Source organism: Diceros bicornis, chromosome 6, assembly GCF_020826845.1.
Source record: "Diceros bicornis minor isolate mBicDic1 chromosome 6, mDicBic1.mat.cur, whole genome shotgun sequence".
Taxonomy (NCBI): Eukaryota; Metazoa; Chordata; class Mammalia; order Perissodactyla; family Rhinocerotidae; genus Diceros; species Diceros bicornis.
Window position 1 is genome coordinate 7,213,192 of NC_080745.1, and position 25,636 is coordinate 7,238,827.

At 38.8% G+C, this 25,636-nt stretch overlaps 1 protein-coding gene across 8 annotated transcripts in view; it reads left to right on the forward strand.

Moving 5' to 3' along the window:
* NRG3 (neuregulin 3) overlaps positions 1-25,636 on the forward strand; it is a 1,040,976-nt gene that overhangs the window by 813,020 nt on the left and 202,320 nt on the right. For all 8 annotated transcript variants that reach the window (XM_058542792.1, XM_058542796.1, XM_058542793.1 and 5 more), the window contains exon 3: positions 4,900-4,973. In XM_058542792.1, the coding sequence (XP_058398775.1) occupies positions 4,900-4,973 (74 nt within the window). The remainder of the gene's footprint in view (positions 1-4,899; positions 4,974-25,636) is intronic.

Genomic DNA, 25,636 nt, shown 5'->3' on the forward strand with positions numbered 1-25,636 from the left:
TATGAATAAATGTGGTACACTCAGGAAACAAACCATATGATTTACCACCATCTCCTTTGTGAAGTTAATTGATTTCTGTTAATTTAAATTTAATGTCTAAAATTAAGGTTCCAGGAAGGAAGCATGTCTATCTTCTCCAGAATATGTACAGAACCGGGCACCACACAGGGAAGGAAGCAAACATTTGAATACTTTTGTATCCTTCAAACATTTCTCTTTGGAAATTATGCAAAATGCATTTTTGCAGATATGCTAGATATAAGGTCTGTACGCATAAAAATGGCCAAAATGCATGTGTATAATATCAATCATGTGTGCTTCTTCATTTTTCTCCTTCCTGATATCATTCCCATTTTATTTGGGTTGAAATTAGGGAGTAGAGATATTAAATAATCTGCCTAAATTGCATCCACTCCAAATACTAAGTGGAGAAGCGAGAATATAAACACAACACTCTTAACTATTATGATGTAGAGGAAGGAGACATGTGCTAAGAGATCATGTGTCAGCTAGGCCATCCATGTGGATAATCAAGACCCTGACAATGGAGAGAGAGTAGGAATGGAGAACAAGGCAGTGAAGCCGTGATAACACCTTCCATTAATGAGTAAATGACCAGGGAATCAATAGATGAGGACTAAGAGGATAGCACAGTTGCCTCAATGGAGCAGTTTTTCTGTTATTTGTTTTTGTTTTATTTGATTTTTTTAACAGGAAGAAGAGGGAGAAATTAAAGAATAATCTGAAAATATAGGGAGGCTGTTAGCCAGAGTGAGAGTTCTTCAATTTCCTCTCAGTCACTAATATTATTAGCTCTAACTTAGTTGTCATTCAGGAAATGGGCTCAAAGAAATAACCTGGCGTTACGTCTACTGTAAGAGAAGAGACGGGAATGGTCGGAAGTTAGCAGTGTGGGTTGATGGCCGTGATAATCTCTTTTAGCTGACCAAAGGATGCTGATTTCTGTGGAAACATCAGCAAACGATCTGCCCATTTTAGAAGTCTCTTCCTTGGGGTCCTCCACGTCCAGGCTGGGTGATGTGTCCACTGCTTCTGCTCTACTGCACCGGGCGAAACAAGGATTGAATTCTAGACAACAATCATGCATTTTGTATTTTCTCACCTTTGTCCGTATTATTCTCTTCTTCTCTTTTGCCTAAGGATTGCCTTGTAAAACTTTTCACTAAAACTGGGCTTTTCCTCAATGCAGAAGAGGAAGAATGAACACAAGGGGTGGCTTGTTATTTTAGGTGCAGCTGAACAAGTGGGAGGGGGTGAGGGCCAGGTTAGAAGGATGTGAGGAGTAGAAAACATGATGTCTGCATTTCTAGACCAGCAGCTGATTCTGTCCCTGGAGGAAGGGAAGGCCCTCAGGGCACCAAGAGAGAGATGCTTTGCTGATACTTAAGCTGGGCTCTGAGTCTCCAAGCTCTTCCCCCTACTTCATTGCCAGGGGCCAGTCTCTCTGATTCAGGGTCACCCCACTACCACCACAGTTCCCTCTTCAACTTCTCACCTGCTCTACTCCTCAACTCTGCCCTTCCCCACTGCCTTTCTTTTTTTGCTGAGGAAGACTGGCCCTGAGCTAACATCTGTGCCCATCTTCCTCTATTTTGTACGTGGGACACAGCCACAGCATGGCTTGATGAGCAGTGCATAGGTCTACACCCAGGATTCGAAACTGCAAACCCTGGGCCACTGAAGCGGAGCCCACAAACTCAATCACTATAACCTCAACCACCACGCCACTGGGCTGGCCCACTCCCTACTGCCTTTTAAATTGGAAATAAACTAAACCAACTACATGGTCAAGAGCTTACTGGTTTCTGAAGTGACAACTCCTTCACCTCAGAGTAGATAAACACACAGAATTTAAGACTAATTTTTTTTTCAAAGTAAAATTTCTCAGTTCTTGCAGACCAGAGTTTGCTTTGTGGTTGTTTCGCTATTGATAACAATATTTTCTTTACACAACTGTTTATCAACCTTGGCTGTCTTTCCCATCCTAAACCTGCTCCCTGCTCTCCGGCCATCTGGTTGTAGAATCAAAACCTACCTGTAAAACCACCCAGGAACGTTGTGATTTTCAATAAAATCGCTCTGATGCAAGGCTTCTCGGAGATAAAGAAATTCAGAGACTAGGGAGTGAACGAATTGAGTGGAGCTTTAAAAGCAATGCAAACCATAAAAATAATAAAATATTAACCTGGATAATGTCAGAGATTTGTGCTTTTTTTGGACATGTATTTACCATTAAAGATTACACACACACTTTTTAGATTTTATGAATTCTGTCATGCTTTATTAAGATGAACAAACAGAAGGAACTTTCTGTTACATGAATTTCTCTTGTTCTTATACCCTTATCTTTCCAAAGTAAAAATCTTAAAAAACAAACAAAAACATTCTCAAATCCCCCCCAAAATTAACCAAAACACGCAGCCCTGATTGAGCGAGCCATGTGGAGACTCGAGGGAGGACGAAACAAACCTGCAATGTTATTTCTCAAAAGATGTCAGAAGGCTCGCCAAACTTGATCTATTTAATAGAAGTGCATCTGAAGCATTTTTTATCTTTGCTTCCTGTCTTTAATATTGTCATATACTCAATCCACCTCATTGGCATTACCTGCTGGCCACATTCCGTCTTCACATTTGGATGGGTCTGAACATATCAAGGTGACATACGTGTGATTTTTGAATGGAAATTTTCCTTTGTCATTCTTAAAACCCAGCACCAATTAGCAGGGACACTGCCTCCTTAGCAAAGGAGCGGGCTTGCTGCATATCCAGTGACACAGCCTCTGGCGGGTTTCCTAGCTGGGGCTGGGCTGCTGCAGCATCATCACACTTGATTATCTACAGCACACAGATACGAAGGCAGGATGAAGACACTGACTGTGCAATTTTCCTGATACCCCATGAGGCCTGGAAACTTCAGAGTGGGCTCAAACTCATGGAAAATCAGTTTAAGATGAGAAAAATTTCAAACATCTTTTCTTATTTTCTTTTCCACACACAAATGGGATAATGCATTTTAAGTTATGAAGAAACCTTAGAAAGGAAAACGAAATGAAAAAAGCACACTCCCTTAAAAGCAACTATCTCCCTGGGACACCATTTTCATATTAAATGAAGATACAAAGAGTAAAGTGTGCTTAAAATCTCTCACGTATGTTGGAAATAAAAACCTCCAAAAAATGAATGCATATTATAGCACACACCAGCACAGAACTCACCATTACAGGGACATGAAAATGAAAGAAACCAATGAATTACTGGTTCAGGTGATTCGGAATAAAGGCCAGCTAACAACGTAAGGGCAGCTTTCAGAGAACAGGAATTTATTTTTTCACCACAAATGTGCATTTTCTGATTTTTCACCATTATAGAACCAGTGATACGCCCGCTTCATTTCCAGTGCAGTAAATGAATAAAAAACAAGGTTATGAAAATATGTGGCTGCTTAAAGAAATTCTTCGAATAGCCTGTTGGGTATCTGGGGTATCCATAGATCAGAAGTCTTTGTTCTCAGTCTACGAGGAAAATTGCCAAATACATTCCAGAGTGCCAGGCTTACAAGGTGCTAAAGAGAGCCTGCCCGGTGACATGAATTCCAATTTGGCTCACAAGGAAAGGGAGAAGGAGTACCCAATGCCTTCAGTGTTGCTGCTCCAGTCGCAATAGGCCTTGTCGCATAGTCTATTACACTCAGCAACAAAGCGTGTTCTAAAGAAAGAATTCACAGCTCCCCTCTCTGACAGAATGGTCTCTTTGAATTCTTTTGTCGGTTTCATAGATCTCTAAGAACCAGAGGATTGTTTTTGTAAATCTGATTTTTATGCCAGCAGCACCATTTCCTCCTCTGTGAGTAGGACAGATTCATCCACACGCAGCAATGGATGCTTCCCCGCTTGACTGGAGCGTGACAGATTAAGCTCCAAGCAGGCCACTAAGGGCCACCTCCCCACTCGCAGAGACTGTTCAGAGCAGGTGTTGGGGCCCCTCTATATTTGTTCCTTGAACCACCAGCTGATGAGCTGCTGCTGTCCGCAGTGGCCACACAGCCCTGACTGAGTGAGCCATGTGGAGACTCGAGGGAGCACTGGCAGGGCTGAGGCGACATGCCCCGTTGTGGGTGCTTCCGGGCAGATCCCTCGCCTCCAAATTGTGCCCACTTCAGGAAAGCTGCCGTGTAGGATGCCTGACAAAAAGCAGGTTGTTTGCATATGTTTGCTGAATAAAGATAAAAATGTGAGTTTAGAGAAAATGCACAGAGGCCTTGCACACAGAAATAGATGCCTTTTGGAACTTGCCAGATCTGAAATAAATGCTGTTATTCCTGGCCAAGCGGTTAGGTGACACTGACTTGAAGAATAGCTAAGTTAAAAAAAAAAAAGTAAAATTAGCAAATAAACAAACTAATAAAACACAAGGGAAATAAATATACAATAGCCAAAACTACTGATAATATTTAGTCAATTATATTAGAAGATGATTTTTTATTAGAAAAATGACACTTGCAATATGATGCTTCTGAAAGGGTATTTGCAGCCTCGTAGAGACTATTGTGTTGCATAAGGAAAAGTATACTTGTATGCAGAATTATAATGTGAGGATAACCATTATTCGCATTGCTATGAGGGGCATCTTAAAATGCCATTCAATTTGCTCGTTAGGTATTACATATAAAATTTAAAAAGCAAAGCAGTGCTGGCTCTTTGCACAGAAATAGACTTTAAAATCTGCCTGTAGATGTGAGAAACAGACTGAATCAAATACTACAAAAGCGTGACTGTACTGTTTTCACATTTATGTAACTGGTGACTATTTTGCCTGTTGAAATCTTGAATCTTTCACAACCACATGTGTATGTTTGTCATTTGTCCCCTTTTCTCAGGTGCAAAGAAGGCTACCAGGGAGTCCGTTGTGATCAATTTCTGCCGAAAACTGATTCCATCTTATCTGATCCAAGTAGGTCAAACATTTTTCTTGTCTCTTAACACAATGTATAGGCAGTCCTTACTCTGAGCAGTGGTTGCTAACTCAGCTGAAGGCTGTGTGTCAGTCATGTGTCTCTGAAAGCTGCCAAGGGCGGAAACTGGTGACAGAAGTTGAAGTTCACAGCTTGCTCAGAACCAACTCAACTCAATCTGGGTCTAGGTCTTCTCCAGGGAAGGGGCTGGGCTCCAGATTCAGCTCCACTGCTAACCTCGGCTGGGAGCTCCAGCAAATCCTGCTCCCTTAGCTTTCAGGCCCCTCCCACAACCACCCCACTAAAAAGCAAGGATATAGAAAAATAAAAGAACTTATTATTTATCCAAAAGAACGTTACAGAAACTACAGTATCATATTATTTCTTACCCTCTGGCTGGTAATTTGTGATAATATTAAACCTATTAACCTTTATCTTACTGAAGTAAGGAAATATGCATATTAATTTATATAAGAAGTTTTCAAACTGTGAAAACCTCATTTTTAGCAACACTATTTGCATATCAGTGATTGCCGTACTAATGACAAATTATTTCTTTTTCTATTCATGAGACAATTTGCCACTAAGAAATATTGCTAGTCATTAGTTTCTGTTTCTATATGGAGTAAAAAGTAACATTCTATACTAATATGCCCAATTCTGGTCAAATGTGAAATATTTGCTTTATTTGTAAGTTATCTGCTCTTTCAATGACTGCTACAATTGAATCTTCACTAAGGAAAGGGGATCTTTATTGAATCCGCAATTTAGTTCAGCGAGGATAATGACAGGCGTTTCTAAACCGTAAAGGCAATGTTATGGTTTTCTGAGTACCAAACATGCATAACACAAACTTTAGCAAAATGTTGTGTATTTACAGCAGAGGCTGCCCTTCCTCTGAGTGTCCACATGGCTGCATAGTGAACATATCTAGCCATCTTTCAACATATTTCAAAATGTGTATTTTCATTTTTCCCCTGACTTTCTAGGTAAATGCAAAGTTTTTTAAAAAGGAAAAGTTTTATTTAATTTAATTTGATTGGGTTTTATCTTGACAAGGCAAGCCACCATACAGTATTAACTACTCTTTTCTTTGCAAATCTAGCTCTCTTTGAGAATAGTGAAGCTTGCCTAAAAGCTAGCAACCAAACTAGCCATGGATTATCTCTGTTCTCTGAAATCTGAGGCACTGGTCTCTAGGAATTACCCAGATAGGGGCAGTTATCGAAGTGTGTTGCATCTTTTTTTTTATCTTGTGATTTTGGCCACTTGCTGAGCTGATGTCTGAAAGGTGTGGTTGTGGCTGGAGACATGTTTGTGATATTAGAAAGCTCACAGAGAAGAATGGGCTTACTGATTTCTTTCTTTCTTACTTTTTTCATTTCATCTGGTGTACCTAGTTTCTCTCTTTGTTTTTCTTTCTTCCCTTCTTTCTTTCTCTTCCTTTCTCTTTCCTTCCCTTCCATTTTCCCCTTTCCTGCCTTCTCTTTCGTCATTATTTTCTTTCTTCCCTTTATATTTTCTCTCTCTCTCCCGCCCTTCTTTCTTTCCTTTCTTCCTTCCTTCTTTCTTTCTTTCCTTCCTTCCTTTTCCTCTTCATATATGGCTGTGGAATATCTATCAAGTACAAGGTCCTGGAACAGGGTTTGAACAAAATGGGTACAAAATGGGTAAAATAATCTCTCTTTAAACAATCTGATCACACCCTTGCCCTCCAATTAGATATCATAGTCTATTGCTGTAGAAGTTGAGGGTGAGGCCCACTGTAAGGACTGTGTGCTGCTCAAAGAAAAATGATCCTGTGATCAGAGTCACCAACCCTGGAAACCTAGGTCTCATATGTATAAAAATATTTTGGGCAATAATATTTAGAATTGTGAGAAACTGGACACATTCTAAAAACCAAGAGTAAGATTATGTTTATGTAAAATAGCATATGGCACATCTATCATGTTTTGTTAAATTATCATTAAAAATAATAGCTGTATGAAATATTCCTATTAAGTGAAACAGCAAGAGGGAAAGTTATTTTCATATAAGATTGCAATAGGACCATCCTTTGGTCCAAAGTTGAAAAAAACCATATACTAAAATGCTCAAGGGGACTTGTAGTATTTGGGGTGTGGAAGTATATGCATCTTTTTTTCCTTTTTCTCCTGTTTTCTATAAAATGGCATATCATTATGTGATCAAAAGACCAGAATGCCTTGAAATAAAAGAAATAAACGTTGAGAAACTGATGGATGAGTCCCTGAGAAACAGTTTAAATGGGAAAAGCATTATATCTTCCATTTACCCATGCATGCATCCATTTATTTATACAATCATTAATTCATTCCACAAATATTTTCTGAGCACCCATGAAGGGCAATCTAATCAGTCAGATTCTGTTTGTACAAAGGTATCCAAACAGAATTTAGGCTCTGAGGCCCCCAAAAGCTACTGAGAGAGAAAAACATGTGGATACATAAGCAGGGGCATGGCACGATTCAGGTGAAAACTTTCTACTCTTTTGTGACCTTAGCAGATGTATTTGGCCTCCGAGCCTCAGGCTTTTCATCTGAATAATGGCAATAATAATACCTATGGAGACTGACACAAAGTCAGTTCCAGATAAACATCAGCCCACTTCCCTAACTCATTATCATAATCACAGTATCACGGGTTCATAGTGCTGGGCACTATGCCAAAGGGCTTTATCTGGATTCTCCCCTGAAACCCTCACAATCATAGGCTAGCAGAGAATTGCTGGCAATTGCTCACATTTTATAGATGAGGAAGTTGGGCCTCAGAGATGCTAAATACGCTTGCTCAAGGTCACATAGCTAGTTGATGCTGCCGTCTAACTTCCAATCTAAAGGCCTCTGGGGCTGCAGCCCCAGCCACCGGGCTCTTTCCTTCCTTCCCTAGACCCCTCCTTCCTCCAGGTATTTTCAATGTGACATTTATCACTCTAAACTTCAGTGACCGAAACTAAATGACCTGCAGCAAACATTATTCTAAGGAACAATATTTGCACAATTTTCATATCTTAATGCAGCAACTTGAGCTTCCATAGAGATTTAAATCCCTAATGAAATTTCCTTGTCAAAATTCTTGCTGAAGGATCGTTTAATTTGCTGCTCATATCTTTGGAATGCCTCTATGCTAGGGAAATAAGCTTCCCACTGACACCCTCCCTCTGCTTTTCCTCCTCTCTCCCCTTCCCTCTCTCCCTCTCTCCCCATTTGCTGAATACAGGCTCTCTTTAGTGACATTCCAATTAACAGGAGGTTAGAAGCCTCTGCTGTTTTATTCTCCCCCAGGCAATGCAGAGTCCACCAGAAATGTGCAACTTTGCCAAGTAATCTAAAAAAATAAATAAAATCTCAAATTACATGCATTTGGGGAAATGAAGCCAGGATGTCACTGTGAGAGGCTCAATAGCTGATATGACCAGTGTCTTCACAATGGCCCCAGGCTGGGTCCTCAGACCTGCTAGTCCAAAAACTCATTCCACCTCCCCATACAAAGAACCTGTAGTTAACTCCACTCAGGAAGACTTGTATACGCATAAGAATCAAATTTATAAAGTGCCTTTATGTCAGTTTTTGAAAAAATATCTAATGCATATAACTGTCAGGTTAATTAAACCCTCATGTGGACTCAATGTACAGAAACCACATTCCAGTCACAAGGGTGAACAGTAAGCAGGGCTTCAGAAGGAAGGCAGTGAGAGGAGGCAACTTTGGTCGGGATCAAGAGGACGTGACCTTCTGCGAAGGAGCCAGCACCCGCTAATACAGCATTCCTGAAGCATGTATCTGCTTCTCGCTGTGGCCAGCCCTGCCCATGGAGAGCAGCAGTCAACTTCCAGGAAGCCCCCCAAAATCTTCTTGATGATTTCTAATGTAATTTCTTCGGACTAGTCCCTTTTCCCCACAAACACAGGATCGACCTGTAGACTCCTGTCCTGTTTTCTCTTCCTTACCACCCCATACCCACCCAGGTCAGGTACCACCTCCAGCCTTGAAGCAGAGCTAGATGGAACTGAAGAGCCATGAGCTGGCCCAAGGATATTTTCCTGGGTCTCTTCTCTTAGGAGCACATGCCAACCTGAGTTATCATCAAGATCCTGATCTCATCACTGGCCACTGAAGCCTGAGAGCAACTCCAGAGGACGGATTCAGAGAAGAATCAAAGAATGGGGCAGGTGGAGAAGACATCCATCTGCATTGAGCATCCTCCCCCTCACACACAGCTAGGGGCAGCCATTTCCAGACCTCATTGTGATGTCCTGTCCACATCAGCGTCCAACACCCAGTGTCCCCATGGCTGGCAGCAGGTGACAAGTCTGCAGGCTCAAGCTTTGGCATGGGGCTTGTACAGCTTAAACTCACAGAGTCATGTAGTCTCCACCATGGGAGGACGGAGGATAACTTCTAGCTCTGGTCCATAGAAACTGTTAAAAGAAAAATTTCCACCAACCATTACTGATCTAGTAGGCTTTTATTCAGCAATTCATGAATCGGGCAGCATCCAGTCTAGCAAATAGAAAGAAGCTCCAAAGAGCTGTCCAAGGTGAGAGATTTTTATAGCCCAAAGTGAGCAGGAACAAGGAAGTTATCCTGGGCATTTGCTGATTGATTAAAGCAGGTTACTTTCCTTAGTGGAGCAAGGGGAAGACTTGGAGCCAGGTCAAGTAACTTGTGCTGAGCAGGTAAGTGCTGATTGGTTGACCTGGGCCTCCCTTTTCTGGCACAGAAATTTAGTTAAGATTTGGTTTGCTGATGTGGGGCTTGGCATGAGCGACTCCATCTTGGGCCTGATCTGGTTACTTCAACAGTACTGTCTTACATTCATACTTCGGTTCCTTTGGATCTCAGAACCCAGGCTCTGCTGTCAGAGTGCCCTGTAAGATGCCCAGAGCCTGGTCTGGACGTGGTTCAGAGGAAGGCTAGCAGAAAGGATGACATGGGTTTAGACTTCCCATCACTCCAAAACTTGTGTGCCCCAAATTCCCAGGAATAATTACTTCGTTAATCAAAAAAGTAAATTTGCCATAGCATTTGGTTCTGGCCCAAGAGGGAGTGCTGTGCGGTGAGCCAGTCGACACAGCCCACTTCTGAATAGTTTGCAGGGACAACTAACTCATCAGTTCTGAGAGCGATCCGTCTCCTTCCCTGTGTACCAGGAAATCTCCGAGTCGTCACTCGCGCAGTGCCCAAACCATTGAGCTCAGGGCGGACTGGGGCTCCTTTGCCAGGCACGGCACAGGGAGGGAGAAGGAAACTTGAGAGCAGCCTCAAAGAACCAACATGGGGCCCGGGAGCCTGGGAGGAGTTGGCTAAGCAGACACAGAAGGTTTCCTTGAAGAGTGTCAGCAGGGAGCTTCCCAAAGAGACTCATGCTCTGTGCTCTTCCCTTTCTTGATTTCATTTAACATATGGAAAAGAAAAGTGTTCCATGTGTCAACAATTAGATAGATGGGTGTAATCAAAGTTGCTCTGAATTAGGAGTTAAAGGGTCTTAGTTCTAATCCTGTGATCACTTGTTCTTAGCAATGTGGCCTTGGGCAAACCACAGTGTAACTGAGCCTCAGTTTCTCTATCTGTAGAAAGATCCCCTGCCTGTCCTGGTTAAAAGAAGAAAACAACCCTCACTATAGAGCAGGCTGTCCCTGCAAGCCATTCAGAAGTGGGGTCAAATGCACAGCTGAAATAATATATCTTTTTATTCATTCACTCATTTATTCCCCAAGTACTTAAGCACACATAAATTACACTATGCTGTGGATTTAAATAATAATAATTAAGGATCCTACCATCCATAAACTCATAGTCTAGTAAACAGTATTTATTTAAATTGAATTATAGGCTCTAAAGGATGTACTGTCTGCAAGAGATGGAAATGTTTTCTCATTCACTCATTCGTTCAAAATCTTACTAATAGGTTGACATAGGACAAGTTGCTTAACCTTGATGGATTCTGGTTTTCTTCTTCATAAAATAAGATATTAATAGTCTCTAATGCATACAGTTATTGTGAGGATTAAATAAAATAACCCATTCAGAGCACTTTGTGCTTGACACACAGTGAGAGCTCAATAAATGGTATCTATTATTATCATTATTGTTGTTTTTCATTTTAACTGTTATTATTGCCTTTATAACTACACAGTGTACAAGATACAGAGGCGAGTGCTGCCAGGATTAAAAAGCATGAGACATATTACCTGACCTCAAATAGCTCCAATTGCATAGATGCAAGAAAAAATGTACAAACAAGTACAAATAAGAACACACAGAAAAGACAAGATAGCTTACGGAAATATAAAAATGAGGGGCAATAAAAATTCACGTAATGTGGAAGGAGAGATCTGGATTGCTCAGGAAAAGCTTATCTAGGCAGGACCATTGCAGTGAGCTTTTCACATGGGGTGCTGTGGCTGTGTACAGGTTGCACAGGCTACACACTGCCCAACTTGACAAGTAATGTTTATACTAGAATGTGAAGGACTCTCTCCATAGAGGTGAGTGACATGGTCCTGGGAAGGAAATTTCAATTTATAAATTAGATGGAGAAACAGAAGATTCTTGAGGGCACAAAGCATAAACTAATCATCACTTGTCTTCGTTCTTTAATCCATACTGATGAGAAGGGGTGTCTTCCAGACTGGAATCTACTCAGAGTACTTAAGTCTCCTACATTATTCTGTCCTCCAGTAGCCGTAAAAAGATTGTGTGCAAAATGAGTTAACATATAATATCTGTAACTCTTATTACCACTTTTCTGGCCTTGAAAGAGGAGTAACAGTTATCAGATTTTGACCATACCTGTATGAATCTCATAAAGTCCATCAATTATATCAGGTCCATGGCATTTTCATATATTCAGTTGCTAATATCGTCAAGTCTACCCTTTCAAATTGTACAGAAAACCTAACTTTTCCCAATGAAACATGCAAATGTATACCATTTCTAGAACACTAGGAAGATAAATATACTTACAAGAAAGAAAAAATTTCCCATGACCACACCACTCAGAGATAACCACTAATTTTAATGCATAGCATTCTAACTATTTTATAATTTGCCTGTGGCATATATAGGTATTCAGCATTAACCACCACACTGAAAGCAGGGCCCCTGGGGCCAGGGGGAAGCACAGTTCTCCTTACGTCCCACAGCTCCCCTGCTCTGCCCTGTCTCCCCAGCTTGCTAACTGATACTTCCCCTTATTGAGCCTTGGCTGGCTGGGGGTCCACTCCACCTGGGGAGGGTAATGGACTATCCACCTGCCCGCTCAGGGGCTTCTTGGACTGGCCTAAGACAGCTCCCAGCCAGTCTCTCTTGTGTGTGGCCCACAGCCAGGCCAGAGGACCTGCTAACACATCTGTTGTCCTCACATGCTCTGGAGAGCAGGCCATTCAGTGCCTCTGTCGCCTGACTCCCAGAACCAAGATGGCTCTCTCTCCCATCTCTCTCCTGCCCCTTTTATATTTTCAAAGTCAGCAAGGGAGATCACAGTTGTGGAACGGCTCTAGATTATTTGATCATTTCCTTTATAAATTTGCATGCGGTGATTTGTCTCACACTTCATTATCTATTATCCATTATATTGACACTTTAATCAAATCTGAGGTAGGAAGAATCAAATGCTAAATCTCGTTACATAATATACTCATTTTTCTTAAAAAGTTGGGATCATTCTATACATATTTTGTAATCCGATTTTTTCCTCTGCTTAATATATTATGACCCTTTTCCCACAGCATTGTGTAATCTTATATTCTTCTAAACTATTAATTAAAAAGTACACATTATAAGCATGTAATATAAATTTTTAACCAATCCTCTGTGCTGGATCATTTAGTGTGTTTCTAATAGACAAGCATTATATGTAAGTCTCTACCTTGAGGTACAGATTATTTCTTAGGGATAAATTTCTAGACTGATACACTTTGGTAACTTTTCCTCCAGAAAAGTTATATCAATTAACATTTCCATGACCACAGTTTGAGAAAATTGATTCCACTTTTTCCTTCACCAGAACTGAATAGTATTTTTCGTTGCTAATTTTATAGGGAAAATTATATCTCACCAATATTTTAAATAGAATTTCTGTGATTACCAGCAAAATTGAATATTTTTTTCATATTGTCTATGGATCAGTTTCATTTCTACTTTTGTGAACTTTTTTATTATTTTCCTTGGCTCACTTTCAAATCTTATAATTTTTTGTCTTTTTTAAAAGACTTTGTTATTTTGAGGATAATAAACTATGCACTGTTATATATGTTGTGATTTTTCCAGATTGCTCTTTGATTTATTATTTGTAGTGTTTTTTGAAACATACAGAAGTTTTGCCTTTTATGTAATCAAATCTGTCAGTTACTTAAAAAAATTGTTTATGTGAGTTAATACTTGAGCTTTCTTCACCATAAAATGAAATAAACATTTTACTAATTTAACTATTAAAATTTTATTATGTATATAATTTATTATTATTTATAATATATGCATGCATGTTTATACAGTCATAATCTATCTGAAATTTATATTAATGTATAGTTTGAGATTAGGAATAATATTTTAAAAAATAGAGTTAATTTTCCCAACAATTTATTGACTAATCTGAAGTTTCATCATTGATATAAAAAGAGATCTTAATTGTATACTCCATAATTATGTATATTTAGTGCTGTTTGCAGATTTTCCCTTCTATGGATAGGAAAAACACTGTAAGAAATTTAACGTATTTTACACTTGGTAACATTATTTCCATGTATTTTTTCTTGTTTTTAAAAAAGATGATTTGATTGATTAAATATGATTCAACGACGTACCACACAGAACTTGTTACATGTAATATTTTAGAACAATATCTAATTTGAAAAACAATCCTTGTATGTTATTTAATAAAAGATAGGATTCAAAACAGTATACATGGTAAGAATAGTGTGACCATATAACTTGTCTAACGTAGGATACTTAGGGTGAAAGACAGAGCTACGAATAATTGCAAGGACAAGAAAATGTGAAGCAGGACTATATGGTCGCCCAAATTTGTTACACTTAATATATACACTTTAAAAAGAATAACTTGAAGGCAATGCATTGCCAAATGTTGTAGGATTACACAATTTTGCTTGTCAATATTTTTCTGTCTACAATGTGTATTTATTAACTTAATAATTATCAAAAGAATGACATAGTGACAAACACTTCTTGATGCTTCCTGTGTGCCAGGCACTGTTCTAAGCATTTTACAGATAATCCTTATATGGCCTTGTAAAGTAAATACATAAAAACCTCCATTTTAACGATAAAGAAACGGAGACAAAGATAAGTAAAATTATTTGCTCAAGGACACATATTTAGTAAAGTGGTAGGGCTGGAATTTGAACCCCATAGATTATGCAGGCTAAAAGTGAAAAAGGAAGAGACAATTCAAAAGCTCGACAGTAACTCTTTCCCATAGAGTTATAATTACTATGATTCCTCACATTGGTCCCCTTCCTTTGAGCATCATCGTTTTCCTGTGTGACTTTTCAGACTCTCCTCTGTATTGGAATTGGAGGTGTCTTCTGACAGATGGTGTATGGGTCCCTGTACAAACTGTGGGCCAGGATGAAGGAGGGAGAACACAAGCTGGTTTCATCTAGCTTTATCTTTCCAAATTGCCTCTTCAGTCACTGGCAGAATATGGCAGGCGCAAAGCCAGGCAAGCGAGGGAGTCCCACCACGGCGCTAAACGCGCAGGTGCTGACGTGGTGGTGGGTGTTCATTTCGGTCAACAGGAGTTTCCTGCTGTGAGGCTTCCCCTCTCCCCGAGCCGTGACTCCCTGAAGAGGAAATCTGAGCCCTGCTCTTGATCTCTGCCTACAGGCCACCCACACCTGTGGTTGGTGTAGGCTAGGAGTTGAGTAGCCCGTGCTGCCTGCTCTGGGAGGTCCCCAGCTCAGAATGGGTGCTGAGGATTCGCCCCTCCCCCGCCCCTTTCCCTACCCTCTGCAATTTGAAGGATCTTAGAAGTGTTGTTACTACCCAGATAAGCTAGTTGAAGCCCGAGTGAGTTCAGTCTTCAATACAATTTAATTTTATATACACAATATTTTGCAGTTTATTTCTTTATTCCTCATATTTGGCTTATTATCCATGAGGATGGCACCCTCCCCCCACAACCCCAGATTTATACATTGATGTAACTTTCTCCTAGGATCTATAATTTATTTCTCATTTTAATCGAAAATCTGTGAAGGGACAATCTTTCGGGAATATTTCAATGGGCTTTTTGTCTGGAAGTTTCCAAACTGTACACTTTTGAGTGAGTATAAGGAAGAGCTGAAAGAAAAATGATGGAAAATTTGGCCAAGAATATCTGAAAATTAAAAGCAAATAAGCAATAACCACAAGACTAAATTGGCCTTCACCCAAGGATGTACAGGGATCTGAGATTACCTTGCTTGTGGCTTTTTGTTCTTCTTCCTCATACTCCATTTTGAATAAATTTCAGTTACGTCTAATAACATTACATGTATCACCAGAAAGTTCTTACTACTTTCTGCAAAATACAGAAAAAAATCATAGTGATTTTCAACTATGTTAATAAGGCTTTCCTAAATGCATCCATTTATTTACATTCTGTGCCCAGGAGCTGTTATGTTTTGGAGATAAGTAGCAGAATTACTTGTTTTTTTTGATGTGTCTTATATGATGCTGATGCTGGGTGACAGCCAACGCAGTGCTGCACCACCCTCCTTTCCTTCAGAGAGGTGTTTTAAGAGAGGATGATAGAACAATTTCACTCCTCTGTGACTGACATGAAATGGAATGATTTGAACTATTACCATCTTCATTTCTAATTTGATACTACCATCACTCTTTCAGTTTTTATAGAGTTTCTAAAAACTGTATGCACAAATTGTAAATAGCCTCTCATTATGTGGATTATAAAAGTGAGCACAGAGAAGTATAAAAATCGAGCACATTGTTGGCAGTAATCAGAGAAACAGGATTATGGGTTTTCTGTTAATACTGGGGTCATATGAATTCCAACAGAGACATTTTCATGGAATGAGGACTCACTCTGTGCCAGACATGGAGGACTTAACTGTGTGCCAGCCTCTATCTACATTTCCTTATTTATTACCCACCCTTAATCATTGTCATTCTATAGATGAGGAAACTGAGATTCAGAGCATTTAATTAACCAACCATAATTACTCAATTTCTAAGAATTTAAATTCAAATCTGCTGATTCTACACTTTAGCTTTCCAAGTGCTTTCCGCTTGGGGCCCATAAAGTGTTTGTGTTACCGCCCAACGTGGGCCTTCTGCTGGCCCACGTCAAGAGGCACAGTGGTAGGAGAAAAAGGACTTTTTTATTACAGCTGGCTAGCAAGAGGGAAGATGGCCAACTAATGTCTGAAGAAAACCGTCTTAAGGGGGCTCAAATCTTACAGCAGTTATATAGGCTAGTGGGTTATTGGGGAGGGGGTTAGGAAAGTTGACCTTCTGATCTTACAGACTGGGAGTCGCCACACTAGATCTTTCAGTTTTCATTGATGATGGCTATTAGCGTAGAGTCTCTGTTCCGGGGGGTCATCACATTCCTAAGGAACTCAAAAGAACAAAGTTATCTTATCGCAGCTGGGAGGTACGTGCATAAGCAGGGGTCGTAAAAGCTACATAGTTAGCATAGTTAGTCCAGCTGGGTTAGTTTGTCAGAGGTCATTCAAAGTTACAACAGAGTTTTTCTTTTCTACAATATGGCGTCCCTTATGTTAACCTTGTCTTGAGCCGGTATCATTTGTGTTTTTATTTTTAAGCCAAAGAACTGACACTTCAAGGACAAAGTAACATAGAAAGTGTTGTTTTAGAATAGTTGTTGCAAGAAGAGGCTTTTAATCCATCTATCTTTTATTTATTTATTTATTTATTTCATGGGGACTTAAGAGTAAGGCATTCTCCGTCATTTCTTGAAATGAGTATCTTAAATATCATGGCTAGTGGTATGATTAAAAATTCAACTTAGAAGATGGGTGCATAATTAGTACAGTTTCAGATGCAGTGATTGTATTAAGCAATACAGTGCGAAGCGCATAATCTATTTTCTAACACACAACAGGCACTTGATAAAATTGTGAGCAGTTAAAATAAATTTGATCATTCGTTTTCTATGAGAATGAACTTTTGAGAACAGGCACTGGATCTAAATTTCTGGCTCCCTTAGCTTTTCAGTCTTTCCCTATGAATAGGTTTTAACTGTTCAGTTATATTGGTTGGTATCTCCACTGTCTCTATTTTCTTTAGAATCTTGAAAACTTCAGTCCCTTTAGGGAAGTTCTGGGATAATTAATGTGGAATTGATCTGGCAGAAAAACACTTGATTCCCACTGTGTTTTAACCATGTGGAGATTATCAAATTTCTAGTTTTTCCTGATTTCTTGTCTTCACAGCAATATTCTGTGATTATACGTGCAGGAAATTTCCAAATATTGGACATAACCCATGTCAGTGGTCCGAGAACACATTTCAGACCCAATAGGAGTGTTTTGTGGATAATCAGTAAATGCTGCCTTCCAAATAAGAGGGAACAATAAGGAACTTAAAGCTCAAATAAACATCTCTGTAATGTAAGCTGATTCAGATACAAGTAATTTTTATTAAGGACCTATTCTAATTTATGCAAGGAACTTGGTCAGGTACATTCACATATGTTGTATATGTTCTTTCATTTAACTCTGACAAGTACAAGATAATTTTTTGAACAACACAAATAAGACTAAAAAGATAAGACCTACATGAAGAAAACTATGGAGATTTATTGTCAAATATAAGAAGACAAATTGAGAGATCTAGCATGATCTAATATAGAAACATATTTTGTAAAATGGCATTGCTCCTTCAATATATTTCACTATAGTTACAAATAAAATCCTTAGACTATTTCTTAAATCTTTCTGTTAGTTTTTCTTTGTTTGTGTGTCTTTCTGTATTTCATTATCGAACTTAATCAGCAGATTGTTGAAAAATGAAATGTAGATTCTACAGGAGAACAGGGATTGTGTTGGGTCCAGTTACTGCTGTATCCCAAGTGCATAACATGCTTCCATCATATCAGACTTTCAGGTATATTTTGATTGAATGAGTGAAATAGAGACTTCTCCAAGGTAATGTTTTCCTAGTTCTCATGCTTAAATGCGTTTTTAGTCCATCTACTTCAAAACTCATTTAGTATCAACTAAATGCCTATGACTTTGCTGAGTGTTGTGGATAATTCATATAGTAATAATATTTTATTTTAAAACACTATGTTTTAGTTTAATTTAATTTTGGGATCGTAATACATTCACGTTTTAATACCAAACAGTATGAAAGGGTTTACAATAAAGTCTTCCACTTCTATCCCCCATTCACCTCGTTCTTCTCTCACAGGCAGTCAGTGCTGATAGCTTCTTATAAATCTTTATAAAGTTATTTTGTAATATATTTATAAATAAAATGAAATCTATTATATATATTAATATATAAATAAATAATATATTTGTAAATGCAAAATGAACAAAAAATCCTTTTTTCTTTTTATATAAATAACAGCTCGTAACACACACTGTTCCACGCCTTGCTTTTCCACTTAGCAATGAATCTTCACGGTCATTTTATTGCAATATATATAGAGCATTCTCATTCTTTTTACATCTGCAAAGCACATTTATTTTTACATTGATTGCATATAACATAACATGACATAATTAACAATTCATCTGTGGATTTGCATTTAAGTTATTTGCTGTTTATAATATGCTTTTTAAAACAGTACATGGGATAAATGTTTTGAAGTGGAATATCTGAGTCAAATATATGTGCTTTTGTAGATTTTGGGGCTTTCCTCATTGTCTTTCCTAAAGTGGTACCAATTTAAACTCTCAAGCCTTCTGTAAACCCTCTGTTTCTCCGAAGTCTCCTTGACATATTGTTTTATCAAACTATTTTATCTTTGTTCAAACTTGGAAGTGGAGTGTTATCTTGTTTGGCTTCTAATTTAATTTCTTTTATGATGAGTGACATGGAGCATCTTTTCATATGTTTAAGAGCTATTTGTATTTCCTTTCCTGTGAACTCTCCTAATATCCCTTGGCCTGTTTTCTATTCAGTTACTGGTCATTTTCTTAATGATTTGTAGGAGCTGTTTATGTATAAAGGAATATAGGCCTTTGATTTTGTATGAGGTTCAGATAGTTTTTCTCTTTTGACCTTTGCATTTTGTTATTGATTACAGTAGTTTTTGCCAAGCAGGAGACTTTCCTTCCTCCCTCCCTCCCTTCCTTCCTTCTTTCTTATATTAGAATGAATCAGTTATTTTGTTTTGTTACTACTAGATTTTGTGTGATACTTTTAAAAGATCTTCCTCACTCCAACTTTTTTTTTTTTTTATAATTTTATTTATTTATTTTTCCCCCAAAGCCCCAGCAGATAGTTGTAGGTCATAGCTGCACATCCTTCTAGTTGCTGTATGTGGGACGTGGCCTCAGCATGGCCGGAGAAGCGGTGCGTCGGTGGGCGCCCGGCATGGAACCGGGGCCGCCAGCAGCAGAGCGCGCGCTGCTTAACCGCTAAGCCACGGGGCTGGCCCATTCCTCACTCCAACTTTATTCAGTAATTTTCTCATTTAAATTTGACAGTTTCATTATTTTATACACAAATCTTGAAAAAGATAGAAGTTTCTTTTTTTCTAGATGATTACAGAGATTTCCAAGATGATTTAATTAATAATATAATCACCAGTAGCATATCGGTCAATAATTTAAAGGGTATTTATATATGAAATATCATATACTGATAAATAAATAAAAATATAAAATACATAACTAAATATCAAATATTTATTGGTACTATTTGTGATCTTCCTATTCTGTTCCATTGATCTGTTTGTGCATCAATGTAATACTCTTAAGTATTGAGCTTTTATTACATGTATTAAAATACATAGGAGGAGGGAAGGTCCTCCTTCAGTTACCCCCCAACCCAGAAATTTTCTGATGATTTGGGTCTTATTAAGTTATTTCCTGCCCACAACTTCTTAGTAATATAGACTTAGGAGGTGATTGTTACGTTTAAAGGTAACCTTGATGGGCCATGTGTTAATGAAGCAGAAAAAGCCAGATTGCAAAGTTAAAGATGAAAATAAATGAAGGAGAGAGGAAGAGAGGGAGAGAGAAAGAGAGAAAGAGAGAAAGATTGCCTTGCTTCTGAAAGTGGCGTCCCAAGTAATTCTCTTGTCCTTTTCACAGCCAAGAGGAAGACTTGCAACATTTCCAAAGGACAAACTTTAACCCCAGTTAATTGGCAACTATCTTGTGACCCAGAGATCAATCTCATGGTCATATATAGCATTATTTGCTTTACACATTCCTCCATCTTTCCACTTTTAGGATGTTTCATTTTCTAAAGCAAATATATATTACTTTAACATAAAAATTTATATTATTGGGGGTCACATTATTATTCTATATTATATAGTACTAGAAGTTAGTGATATTCATAATTTAACGTGTAATGAGCATGAGCAGAAACACACTGACAATTGTGTAACATAGACTACTATGCTATTAATAATCTTGGAATTGAACTATTCAACATCCCAATTGGTTCAGCAAGACAAAGAATGCTGAAACTGACACCTTCATTGTGCTGATAGAGAAGAACCAAGTGAAATCCCAAGTAGGAACTCTGGGCTGCTTTCAAAAGAACTTTACCTGGGATGATGGTCTGGGGCAGACAGATATATCTTACGAATGTCTCAGGTAATTTGATCCTTCCTGTTCCATTCCTAGCAAGCATGGTTTAGGACGATCGTCGAGGCATAAGCAGCCAGGGTAAAATATGAAAGCTACTCTTTCTTTTTCATGTGCCCGAGTTTGCATGGTGCCCAGAAGCAGACCTTGTAGCCAGATGTATCCATCCTCTCTTGTCCTAAACATACAAATTTTGTTATACTGCCTTTGTAGTCATTGCCATCTGCACTTGATGGAGTTATTTGCTCCCTTCCATAATCTCATAATTGTTTGTATATTCTTCTCCAAAGGTCAGCCTGAAAAGGGATCTACCATTTACTGGACACCTAATATCTCTTATTTTTCACACTTAATTTCATTTCATCCCATCCTCTCTGCCCAAAAAGCCTCTGAGATTCATATGATTGCTGCCATTTTGCAGGTGAGATGCTGAGTCATAGTTTTAGGCAAGGCTTAGGCAATAAGCTTCACTCCTGGCTGTATTAGGGTCAGCAAGAGGAAGATCTGACGTCCTTAGCTTCCACAGGGGGAGATTCCTCAGAGAAGAGAAGGAATTCCTTCAACCAAAGGAAATTTGGGAAAGATTAGGAAAGAGAAATATCTACTAAGATGGAGAAAACCATTCCCCTGTTAATGAATTATTCCACAATACAAACAACCACAGGTTTTATTCCACAGAACAAAATTTGATACATATTTTATTTTTTTCTTGTTCTCAAGGATCTGATGATTGGTCTAGTGTCCCATCTATTTCACATTTTTCTAATCTTCCAGTTTAGTATTGCAATCAAAGAAGGAAATACGATGAACTTGACTTGACTTTTCTTCGTAAACTCAGGTTGCCCCTCGGGGATGCCAGCATCTTCCACTGGTTAGTACTGACTGATATTTCATCACGTGTTTTTGCACTTTGTGGTTGTATTTAGCATGCTCACTGATTTATAGTCCAAGGACTCGTTCTATACACTTCTCTTCTCTAAAAGTGAAAAGGTATTATTATTTTCAGTCTTTCAATGAATCCTCTAAGAAAGAAGATGGTGGATCAGATCTCAGGCCAGAGTTCTCTCAGGATCTGGGATATAATCCAATCAGCCTGGGACCCTAGAACTCATTTGTACTTATATGCTCTCTTATCCATCATTCCGCACCGCAGCAGCTGCTCTCCAACGTCTGTGCAGCCTTGTCTACGAAAATTCCTTCTTCTTGACAGAAAATATGGCTATAATATGCATACTGATTAATTCTGTTTTGTCTTTATCATGAATAACTTTATATCAGCATCTTCATATGGCAGGCAAATCCTTTCCTGGTTTTCCATTTGTCCTGGAATACCAAACCCTTCCTCCCACCACCCAGTTCAATCCTTCTTTGGCCTTTGCATCTTTTCCTCTTGAGATGTAAATTTTCATGTTTCAAAATGGAACCCATATTTACGGGTCTCTGTCAATTGCTTTTATCATTAAAGTAGTATAGTCTTGGTAAACCTGGGAGGAAAATAAACAATTGTGAATGGAAAATAGGTCACTCAGAAGCAAGTGTGATACTGATTGTATTTTGCCATTCAGTAGAAGCCATTGAGGACAGCAAGCCTTTCCCTGAGGCATGCTAGTGTGTTAGCGGTTTCCTGACAAATTCAAAGTTGAGCTTCCTCTATATTGCTCATGTAATATCAGAAAATGGGAAAACTGTTATATTTATATTTGCAAAGGGGATTCAATCTAAAGAATTAAGTAAGCACACATTTTTTCCATAATTTATAATTACTGATGAAGCCAAGACCTATAATGTTTATAAAATCATTTGGGAAAAGAAAAGAAAGCAACTACACATGTGACTGAGTTTTAGAAAATAACGTAAAATTCTTCTCAAGAATATATATTTATCTTGAAATATCCAAATTGAACTTTTCAATCAGATCATGTGCTTTCCTACATATGCTCCACTTACGCACTATGTCCATATGCACCAACTGTGATTCACTGATTTATTTGATTGTGCCCGTAAAATATATAAGCAGTGCATTTTACAAGGGAGTACAAATTATCCCTTTTAGAGTTGAGAAAGAAAGATACAGATCTTGTCCTCATGGAACTTATAAGAATAAATAATTATATTAATAAGTAATTAATATTTGTGAAAAGCACCATGAAGGAAACATCCAGAATGCAATAATGACACAGAACACAGAAATAGACCTTTGTGCGGGAGAGTTGTCAGCAAGATTTTCATTCATCCATCCACTCAGCACCTGCTGTGGACAAAGCACTATTCTAAGCAGAGAGACAAAGCATCTGTTTTTGTCCATGTGTTGGGTGGGAGACAGGTAGACTCAAAATAAATAGAGAAATGAGTAAATAAACAAACTTATCAGGCAGTGATACGGTAATTGAGTAGAGAATGATTGCATTGCTATTTTATTTTGAATTGGACCAGAAAAGACATATCATTTAAACTGAGATGTGAATAACATGAGGAAAAAAGCCTTCGGGGAAGGGCATGCCAGGGAGAGAAAAGATCCTAGGTAAATCCCTGAAGCCTGGCATAAACCTGATATGTTCAAAACAAAATAAGACAAACACATACATACAAAAGGTCAGAACGAATCATGGGACGTAACGGATGAAGACTAAGTGACCATATAATTGTTATCTTAATCAGGACAGCTTTGAGAGTGAAGTGGACGCTATGAGTGATAATAACTAGGCAATAAACATGCAGGACTGTCTGGGCAAACTGGATTTATGACCATTTTAGACCAGTGCTCCCCACCAGGGGACGCTTGGCAATGTCTAGAGACATTTTTGGTTGTCACTTCTCGGGGAGAAGTTGCTCAGCATCTTGTGGCTAGCGGCATCCTACAAGGCACAGGACAGCACCCCGCAACAAAGAATTGTCTGGCCCAAACTGCCAATAGTGCTGAGGCTGAGAACAACTGCTTTAGACTGAGAAGGAGAGCAATACGAAGTAGGCAGGGAACAGACAATGTGGGGATTTGTAAGCTAGGGTGAGTTGTTTATATTTTATTCTAATTGTGATGTGAAGCCACTGGAGGTGTTTAAGTAAAAGAGTGATGCATGTCACTTATAGTTTTAAAAGATCTTTGGCTTCTGTGTGATAAATGTAGGAGGGAGGGGCAAGGACAGAACTATGGAGATCTGCTAGAAGGCAAGGAATTTTGGTGCCTTGACCTAGGGTGTTATTAATAGATGTAGATGGAAATGTGTTTTTGGAAATAAAGTCAACAGGACTAGACAATAAAAGGATGTGGTGAACAAGGGGAAGACAGAAATTGGAAATAACCTCCAGTTGAGCTTGAACAGCTGGATGGATGCTGTTCATATGGCTAAAGCTATAACAACTAGAGCAGGTTTAGCTGGAGGGTGAGGGGAATGAAGACTTCTGCTTCAGCAAGTAGGTTTGAGATGCCTATCCATGTGGAGACTAGAGTTCTGGAGAGAGGTCAGGGCTGGGCTTATAGATTTGTGAATCATCAGCCCACAGATAGTGATTAAAATTATGAAAGATGTGCTCCCCAAGAAGAGTCTAAAGGTAAAAAAAATAAATAAAAATTTAAAAGAGGTCCTAGGGTTCCAGGACTGTGAAATAGAATAAAGTAGACAAGCCAAAAATGCAGACTGAAGTGGAACAACAAGTAAGGTATGAGGAAATGCAGGACAATTTGGCTCACAGAAGCCAAGAGAAAGTGGAAGTGGTCCACTATCTTAAATGACACTAAGGGATGAAGCAATATAAGAAGAGAGATTTGAAAATTAGATTTGGAAACATGAAGGGCACTTGTGATCTTGACAGGAGCCGTGTCCTAGGGTTGATGGGGTGTGGAAGCCCAGATGAAATTGGTTGAGAAAAGTGTAGTGAGTGGTCCATTGGTATCTGCAGGGGATCAGTTCCAGGACCCCCGTGGATATTAAAATCTGAGGATGCTCAAGTCGTTTATATAAAATGGCAGAGTATTTGCATGTAACCTATGCACATCCTCCCGTATACTTTAAATTATCTCTAGATTACTTGTAATACCTAATACAACGTAAATGCTATGTAAATAGTTGTTATACTGTATCACTTAGGGAATAATGACAAGGAAAAAAGTCTGTACATTTTCGGTACAGACGTAACCATTGTAGGCCTTTCCACTCACAGTTGGCTGAATCTGTGGATACAGAGCCCACGTATGTGAACGGCCGACTGTGTGAGGTAAAGAAGTAGAAGGCAGTCATCACAGAAATTCATTACAAGACATTTGGCTCTGAACAGGACCAAGAAATGAGGTCGTAGTTGAAGGAGGATTTGAAACTAGGTGTGTGTGTATATATATAAAGAAAATCATGTTTTTCTGTTAAAGTAAATGATAAAATAGAGAGGGGGAAATTGATCATGCAGAGGGAGAGAAAATAATTGCATAAGTGAAGTTCCTGAGGAGGCAAGGAGGATGGAATTTGGTGTCGAAGTGGGAGGGTTGTCCTTTTGCCCTTTGATAAAAGCAGGCACAGACACAAGCAGTAACAGTAAGGAATGCAGAGAGTATGTGTACGGGTGTGGTGGGCTTGCCAGGGTGCTAAAGCTTGAGCCGAGAGGTAAAAGATGAGGACTGCATTCATGAGCAAGGTGCAGCTGGGGCTGAGGACGAGAGGGGGTGAAGGAGATTCTTCAGTTCAAGGTCCTCACACAGGAAGAGTTGTGATTCATTTGGATAACTGAGAAACAGAAGAAAGGAAAGCTTAGTAAATATTTATTGAACAAAGGAATAATTTTTGTCAATTTAATTAAATAGTTTTTTCTTAAGTTGATTTTAATTAAATTTAATTCTTACAGAATTTGAATTTTAAAGTAATTTTATTTGAGGTTTTTGGCTTAACTGATCTT